Below are 9,075 nucleotides of genomic sequence, written 5' to 3' on the forward strand. Positions count from 1 at the left end.
CATACCCCTATAAGCTCAGTATACTGTAGGAGATATATGAAAGTGGGTGAGCTAGTTATGATCATTAAAAAAAACCCATCTAGTTCAATATACCTCCACACCACAGAGAAATAAGGCACGATGCTTATTAAGATCTCTTTAGCTCTCTCCCTCTAGCCCCAGAGTCCCCAATTTCCCTTGTCAATTGTTCCCTTGCTATGTTTTTTTTTAAACCAATTACATTAGCATGCCAACACCAAGCCATCTCTCTTGTAATATCACTTTGCACCACATGTGCTGCTTATATACAATGCAAGTCAATGGAAAAGTGGCATCTGATTGTGTTCTATCGTATCGTAAATTCTATCCTACAGAATTTCACATAGCCATAGGGGATGCCATGACATCTGTCTGTGTTATGAATTACCAACTGTCCAACATAAGTCCATGCTAAATATAGCCTAGCTAACCTAAAATTCTGCCTCTATGCAGAATGCTGAAGAGATGGCCTGCATTTGCCCACTCACAAATCTCACAAATGGAATGCATGGGCCTAATGGAGCTTATTTTAAGCAGCGAGCTATTGGCTTTCCAAACAGTCCATCATTGGAGGCAACATTTTGGATAGGCTAACGGGGCTGTCAGACAGGTAATTAGGCAGAGAGCTGTTTTAGGGTCCCTGGGGATCAATGTTTAAAGCTGCAGGGAGGTCCGCAGAGTCAAATCAGCTTTGGAGTGCAGCTGGAAATAGCTGATTCAGAGGTGCTGCTGAAGGACTGATGACGGCTGGACCATCATTATTCAGACCGACCACCAATCAAATCTCTAGTTTAGCATGCAGGTAGATGCACAGCACATAGGATTTGTAGTGCTATAAACCTTTGCGAATGCTTTTTAAAAAGTGGGATAGGTAGCTTGAACAGACAATTAAACTGAATTTGTAAAACTATTCTGTATTATTGTATTATTATTCTGAGCTATTCTAAATGCATTCTGACATAATAAAGCAATATTTATTTTTTGTTAACCTTATGTGTCATGGCTTGTTCATGCACGCCACTACAGTTGATATTCAGTCATTCCGGTTGTGGAGCACAGGCTATCAGTAAATTTGAAAACAATAAATGAAGCCCAGTATTTACTTATGATTAATCAATGGTGATGTTCAACATATATTTTATTAAGGCAATAACAAATATTATTTAATAGAACATCAAGTAAAGGCAATAAATGAATGGTGTAGAAAGAAATACATGGGAAATGTATTTGCCAGTGTACTGTGAGGGTTTGCTACTTCACATCAAGACTTTATTCATCACTGACAAACAACTGTACAAAATACAAAAACAATTCATGAAAACAAATCTGATGACAAAACACTGCAGTACTTCTGGAATATCAGGTGTGCTGTATTACTGCTACCAATGGACTTCTTTAATCACACCAGAATGTTATGTGGCAAATGCTATGCATGCTGTAATATGAAAACAAACCAATCCACCGTACATTTTAGATAGATACTCTTCATATGACAACATATGACAACTCTTCACCACTCTTGGTAACAATAATAATACAGAAGAAAGTGCAAAGTTAAAAAAGAAAAATCTGTATGAAGATTCAGGCTACATTAAACTGCTACTGATACCAATGATCACAAACAGTACAAAGGTGGTGTAATTTATACAAGCAGACTAGAACCATAACAACAGCGATTATGGCATAAAATGTTGGTTTACATAGCACACTGTCTTCAGATATTAATGTGGAGTTAGGCCTACTGCTAAGTCACTAACTGCTTAACCTTTTAAAAAGACGGGTTGCAATTCATAACTAAAAGGTTATTTGGCGTATTCCCTTATACAAACCCTTAGAGATGTGACCGATGTCTGAACTTTGTAATGGAGTGATTTCTGCTGCCAGTTTTAGTAATAAGGACCCTTCCTGAAGCACCCTTACAGCCAGGGTTGTAAAAGGTTATTTTCATTACTTATTTGTAAAAACACTCTAAATAGATGTTGTTTGTCTATTCAAACACATTTTTCAAATAAATGAAGATAAAACATGATACTGCACCAGAATGTTTGAAAAAAAAAAAAAAACACTGCTGTGTTATGATGTAAAAGGGATCTGTACTACAGAACAAACAATTCATGGAAAAATACAATAAAACAATAAAATCACTTGCATGGACTTTGCTTCAATTTGGAATGATAATGACACTTCAATTTGGAATGATAATGACACACCCAACCATGTCATTTCACGGGGGGTGGGGTGGGGTGGGCGTGGGGGGGTGCAATCCTTCAACTCATGCTTTTGCCTGATACCTAACCTTATCAGCAAAATCGCTGCCGCCATGAAACACCTCCGTCATGGAAAATCGATACAATGAATGCACTCCTCGATGAGAAAATATGGAAATAGATTGATTGCACTGGGCCATTGAGTTGGCCCACTGCCCGTGAAGAAAACCACTTACGCAGGGAAATGGAGTACCTAGCGTTAAGGGAGTGGTCAGCCAACCAGTGTGGTTGCAGGGGAACAAGGCGCTATAACGGGTCCTGCAAGTGGCCAACTTTAGCACTGATGGATATCGGTGGACTGTGGATAGAGTTCTCTGGTGGGGATGTGTTGCAGGCCACAAGCCATCAATTCTACTGACAGGAAAATTGGATGCTCTTGGCTTATTTTCCATCAGCTAAATCTCCCTTTAACCAAACAGTTGCCAGGCAGCTATCCAAGCAGCCAAGCATTATATATTGCTCCTGCTTTTGTTTTGCACACTGTTGTCTACCTTAAGTTGTTTAGGACCCCTCACAATGGAGACCTCTGATCTCCTAATAGCAATGGGCTGTTTAGCTGTAACAGCCCATGACATCATGGCTACACAAAAGATTGGTGATCTTAGTTGATCCCCAGGAGCCTCAAACACTGTTTGTCAACATCCACAACACCACTGTACAAACAAACATTTCTTTACAAAGAGCAGTCTTGTCTTTTAAGGGCCAAGTGGACATGAACCCATCTCTCTGGGCCATCTAAACAACTGAAAGCTAAGAAAAACACAAAACTGTATGTTGTCAGGCAGTGCTATGGGTGACTTGACCAGTAAGTATGGGTGGGTCCTGAAATGACAGCCTCTTTCTGCCTGGGAGGAACCGATCGGTGTGGGTGGCCAGCTCGTCCATCTCGGTGGTGAAGTGGTCGGGGCTTTCTCCATTGGAGGTGTCCTTGATGACACTGTAGGTGAGAGCCACACTGTACGTGGGCGGTTTCTCGGAGCGCTGGGGGCCGCAGTGGCAAAGCTTGCGGAAGGCGGCGCGGAACTTCTGCGACATGGCGTTGTAGATGACCGGGTTGATGGCGCTGTTCAGGTAGATGCAGAGGCGGCAGAAGAGCAGGAACCAGGTGTCCAGGTAGGCATGCGTCAGGAAAGAGTTGACCACCACCAGCGTCCGGTAGGGCATCCACAGCAGGGCGAAGAGAATCACCACCACAGCCAACATCTTTGTCACCTACACCAAAACATATTCTCATTTTATCCAAAGAATCCACATTGATGTTGTTTCATTAAGCTATAAGGCACAACAAGCAAAATTATTAAGCTGTTTAGTACTGGTTAGTCAGTTTTATTTATCTTCTATGTATATTATTTACCACATCCATTTTACCACAGATGGACACATCTGACTAATCACCAAAGACTTTCATTTTACATTACTCAACGTGACTTTACACGTGACAGGTACATGTTTTAACAGCATGTGTGCTTCCTGAGTGTTAAAGCCCAGACCTTGTTTTTAGCTGCAGGGACACCTCAGGTCATAATAGTCTTTCAGCCTAACCTATATTTCCCCATGTTTAATAAGCAACTGGGACCATGTTGCCATGATTACAAGAGGTATGGTTAATTGATGGAGCGTTAGCACATAAAGAATGCAATCCTCAGCATTCTAGTCAACAAAGAAGAGTCATTTATTTCCCATAAAAGCAATTAATTGCTACTGTTGATAACAGCAATGACACAAAACACCTCCATGATGAGGGAAGTTATGTAAGGCCATGGCATCAACCAAAAACCAATTAATGGAAAAATATTTATTTGGAAAGATTTTAATTAGACCATCTATATGCAACATCAACTATGCATATTTATGCTATAAGTGAGCACTCAATTTGTGAGAGGCCCATGTTAAACAGAGGTCATTTTTACTCATTTCTCATCTGCTTATTGGTCCTGATAATAGCTTGACCTTTTTCTAACCCTATCAGGTTGTATCTGTGACAGTTTGAAATGGACAAACTATATCCATTTCTGAAAGATGTCGATTTAAATGTAGATGTATGAAATCAGCCTCTGCAATCGAATCCCCTCTCACCTAAGGATGTTTCCCCTAGTGCTCTTAAGCACATCTCAGTGACCACAGGAGTAGGGGGTTGATGGCAATCTTGTTAGACAGCCAATAGCCTCTGGGTGTCACATACATGGTGCATGCATTTACACTCTGATGGCTACAGCAAGTGCACAACTCAAACATATAAACAACACAAATAGACTTTGATTGGCAATGACACCCTCTTTTAGTTTCAAATGCTTGTGTGACTTAGTAGGAGAAACGGAAAAAGTGTCTGCTTTATTTCAGGACTAAAAGTTATGGTAGCCTATATCCTTAATCACACTTTACCACTCTTTGAAATGCAATAAAGCAAAATAACCTTACCTGTCTGCGTGAGGTCGCTGTAGTCCTACTACAAGATGAGTTATTAGAGCCAAGTGCTTTAGATCCTGAACATGACTCCTTTTTCCACTTTTTACTCTTTTCTATGGGATCAGCTGGTAGTGGGTTGAGGAAAAGAATTCTTGCGATGAGCCCATAAAGTATCATGGCCAAAAGGAGGGGCACAACGTAGAACACAGCGAAATCCGTGAAGTATATCGGCAAATAGAAGCTCCTCGGTACTTTGTATCCACAGGTGACAAGAGTAATGTTATCAAACACTAATTCTGTCAAATCTGACAGGTAGAACCACATGACACAATAGAGCGAGGTAAAAGTCCACACGGCCACTATGATCTTTTTCGCTCTGGACAGTGTGCAAATGAACTGCGCTTTAATCGGATGACAGATGGCAATGTACCGCTCAATAGTAAACGCCGTGATAGAGCAAGAGGAAGCGTTGATCCCCAAATACTGAAGATAAGTTATACAGAGACATCCAACATATCCATACACCCACTCCCCGTATAAACTCTCTGTGATGTTCGGTAACCCTGCCGCCGTCAGGACCATAAGGTCGGCGACAGCCAGGCTAACCAGGTAACAGTTAGTGGGTGTCCGCATGTGTTTGGTGGTAAGGACGACCAGGATAACCATAACATTGCCCACTATACCAACGCCACATATTAGGGCTACCAAAACTATACTAACCACTTTGTACTCAGTGGTGTAGTCGGTCCAATTTCCATGTGTCTGGTTGTCTTGAAAAAGAGTAACATTCTCCATACTTCAATGCGTGTTCAGGGGAAAGTATTTAGATCCTCATTCCATAAAGAGAAAAAAAAAACATAACGTGCATGGATCAAATATTACTTTTCTTCTTCGTGTTCGACTTTGCAGTAACTGGCACCTAAGGAAGTAGTTTTAAGTCTTTGACTCCTCTCGATTGCCTAACGTGCGTGAATGGAAGCAAACGCAGTGGTGTTTTGTTTGAAATTGTATTCATGACAAAAAGTAAAGTAGCCTAATGTAAACTCGGGTCTTCCTCCCAACAACTCTGAATTCCACGATGTACTGATCCAAATTTCGCCTGTAGAGCCCACTCCTCTGTGTAGAGAGCCGAGTGAGAGAGACTCGCCTCTGTCAAGGTAATGTGAGTGCAGGGATTCAGCACCACCGAGAAGCAGAGTGCGTCTCAGGGAGCGAACACGCCTACCTACTGCCGTGGCTGAGTTGAATGAATGAATGAATGAATCAACGAATAGATGAATAAATTAAGTTTTGATAACTCAAGTATATGAAATAGGCCTATTTGGAGCACCTTCTGTAGCCTATACTTTACACATTACGTTTTTTACCAGGGACAATCAATAACATCAATTTATTTTTTGCACACTTTTAGAATGTTAGCTTGTATTTGACAGCATATTTGCGTTTGGCTTAGGCTACAGTAGATGGGGAAGCCAACGCTGAGGAGGCTTAAAAGCTGGGTGTTTCTCAGCTCATGCAGCTCCTCTGCTGTTTACATTATGCTCTCATCAAAAGCTCCTGGAAAGCCTGAGAGAGCCACTGTGCTTAATGAGGTTATTACCGCAGAGTGGAGCACGAACTGTTGCGTGTTAAGTTAGCTCCTCCTGAAGTTGAAGTTCCCAAACGAGGAGAGACTATGCAGATAGATCAGATAAAGTTAAAGAGCTGTCTGAACTGCGGGAGTCTGGGTCCACAGGGGATTAAATGATTCAAGAAACAGACAGAGTGCAGAAGAACGCAGTGCGGTAATTGGGTCTGCTTCTTTTTTCACCTTTAAGTCTGCAAGCCTTTTTCTTTGTTTTTTTTTTTAAGTGTGAAAATATGTGTGATGAGGAACGGGAGTGTGACAAAAGTAGGCCCGCTGTGTGGTACTAATAGCTTAGGCAAAAACACATACTGTGACCACGTAGACTCAGAATCCAATATGCTGGTGGTAGTGAATTTGATCTCTCCACAGGCTTCATACATGGCCATTTCCCAACATGATATAGGCTTGCGTTCCGCTATGTGGAAAATATGTGAAGAAGGGGTAATACATATATGCCCGTTGAATCCTATGAAGACCGAAAATTAGATGAAGACCGTACCATACAGATAACACTGTCTTTTCCAAAAAACATTCAAAGTATGATCAAAGATGGCACTGATACTTCTGTACATTTCTGTAATGAACATGCAATTAGGCTATACCACCACACATGTTGACACAGTTTGCTCTAAATCACTGCTTTAATTGTCCCGTAATTCACTGCCCTTGTGGCACATAACATGTCAAAATACTTTTACTTCCAAATTCTGTAACAAAAAGCATGCAAAAGCATGTATGTGCACTGCTATCTGTTGTACATCACCATCACCACCACTGTCATCCACTTCTTCTTCTTCTTCTTCTTCTTCTTCTTCTTCTTCTTCTTCCTCCACCTCTCATTCCTCTTTCTTACTACAGATTACCACCCACTGTATTGATATATAACAGTTTGTCTTTCAAAAGGAGGTGACTTGCTTCTCCATCATCTCAGCACTTCATTACTTTCTGGGCTCATTGCCTCTCCACTGATGCGTAATAATTCTCCCTTGATAGCCCTTGTTTCTTTAGCACCCAGTACACACACACACACACACACACACACACACACACACACACACACACACACACACACACACACACACACACACACACACACAGACACACACACACACACACTCACACACACACACACTCACACACACACACACACACTCACTACTCCCTGTGGTGTGTGTGGCCTGTGGTGCTCCGCTTCTAAATCTGATAATGAAATGGGTTCTTCTGAACAGAAATTACCCAGGAAAATAATCCACATCCACACACGGTCCGAACCAACCTGCTGATTCAACTTGATTAAATTAACATTTGGAAATGCAATTGATAAGTGGAAAACATTCTAACATTTTTCATTACAAAAGACATACATTTTAATTGGAATCAAAATAGATTACAATGTAGCAGTTATTACAGTACATCTTTAATTCCCTTAAATGGTTTATGAGCAGATTCACGAGCACGCAAAAAGGATTAACTGGGAACATGTCCAAGATATATTTCAGCGGTGTCAGTAGTAATAATAATACATAACTGTAATTGTATCATGTAATTACTGTAATTGTTGTGATAACAGTGATTGCTACTGAAAATGGCTCAAGAATGACTTTTTAGAGACAACTTTCTTTAACTCTGTATGTGCCTGTATCCTGAGTATGGAACGTTACTGCCACCCAGTGGGCAATCTATGTTGCTAGATATAAGTTTCCATCTGTGTTCCCAAGTGAACAAACAAAGCATATTACTGCAGCAAAGCGACACAATCATATGGTTGTCCACCTTAACATGCCTAAAATTATTTCATTTTCTTAGATCTGATGTGTTGATGTATGTGAGGTGCACTATTTTATAACATAGAATATTGTATTTAAGGTGTTCTGTCAGAAATCATTGGCAGAACGGCATATATTAGATTATTTTCATTAGTACATATCCTTATAAACTAACCATATATGTCATGGCTTGAACTGAATAGAGTGGATGTTATCTTCTCTTATCTGTAATAGTTATTTGGGATAATCTCTTAAAAATGACTCGACAAATTCCTATAGATTTTATAGAGTCAATTATTCCTAATAATAATCCCAATGCTAAATCTTTACCATAAAACTGTGTCTCAATTTGTTCCGCACCTTCATGCCACTAACGTTACAGCATTTCATAACACTGTAATTCATTCTCTAGCATCACAGGAGACATATATCAACTCATCAGTCTCCCCCTCTGTCTCATTGGAGATCCTTGAGATTCTACACAGCCAGTCCTTTTCCACCGTGTGTTGCCCACGCAAGTCAAAATCGAGTTGCATCCTTGTCTTCTCACCTCTGCCCACTGACAACCCAACCACCTCTTTTTACCCAGGTACGGTACACTGTGCCAGAGGCGGACAGGTTCACAGCTTCATTACTTGAGTAAATGTACAGATACCCTTTGCTAAATTTTACTTAAGTACAAGTAAAAGTACAACAGTCAGATGTCTACTTAAGTAAAAGTACTGAAGTACTTGTTTTTAAAAGTATCAAGAGTACAAGAGTATAAGAGTAGCCTACATTTACTAAATATTGCATTACTACTGCCACAGTGCTTACATTTATGTACAGAAACGTCCTATATGGAGTTATGAAAAATGTTAATGTTAATACCTTGGAGAACGTAAAAGGAATTGACAGTAAAATCAAGTAATTTTCATCTTTTTACCATGTTGCCCGGGATGGGCAGTATTTCTAATACATGTATTTAAAATACGTATTTCAAATACAAAAT

General features: G+C 40.4%; 1 protein-coding gene across 1 annotated transcript; it reads right to left on the minus strand.

The window, feature by feature from the left end:
* Positions 1 to 3,062: 3,062 nt before the first annotated feature.
* Positions 3,063 to 5,486, minus strand: trhra (thyrotropin-releasing hormone receptor a). The gene is made up of 2 exons (XM_076279447.1): positions 4,704 to 5,486; positions 3,063 to 3,497 (listed from the first exon to the last, which is right to left on the minus strand). Exons 1-2 carry the CDS (start codon positions 5,484 to 5,486, stop codon positions 3,063 to 3,065), a joined length of 1,218 nt encoding a protein of 405 aa, XP_076135562.1.
* Positions 5,487 to 9,075: the final 3,589 nt, after the last annotated feature.

Source organism: Alosa pseudoharengus, unplaced genomic scaffold (genome assembly GCF_046254945.1).
Source record: "Alosa pseudoharengus isolate Yale_2024_CS ecotype anadromous, Long Island Sound unplaced genomic scaffold, YU_APseudo_1.1 YU_APseudo_1.1_scf_12, whole genome shotgun sequence".
In the NCBI taxonomy this organism is placed as follows: Eukaryota; Metazoa; Chordata; class Actinopteri; order Clupeiformes; family Clupeidae; genus Alosa; species Alosa pseudoharengus.

Excerpts from the sequence above, each read along its gene's own strand:
- trhra (XM_076279447.1), bottom strand. The coding sequence starts at position 5,486 with ATGGAGAATGTTACTCTTTTTCAAGACAACCAGACACATGGAAATTGG. Across the intron at positions 3,498-4,703 it reads CAGCGACCTCACGCAGACAG|GTGACAAAGATGTTGGCTGT; the intron begins GTAAGGTTATTT and ends GTTTTGGTGTAG.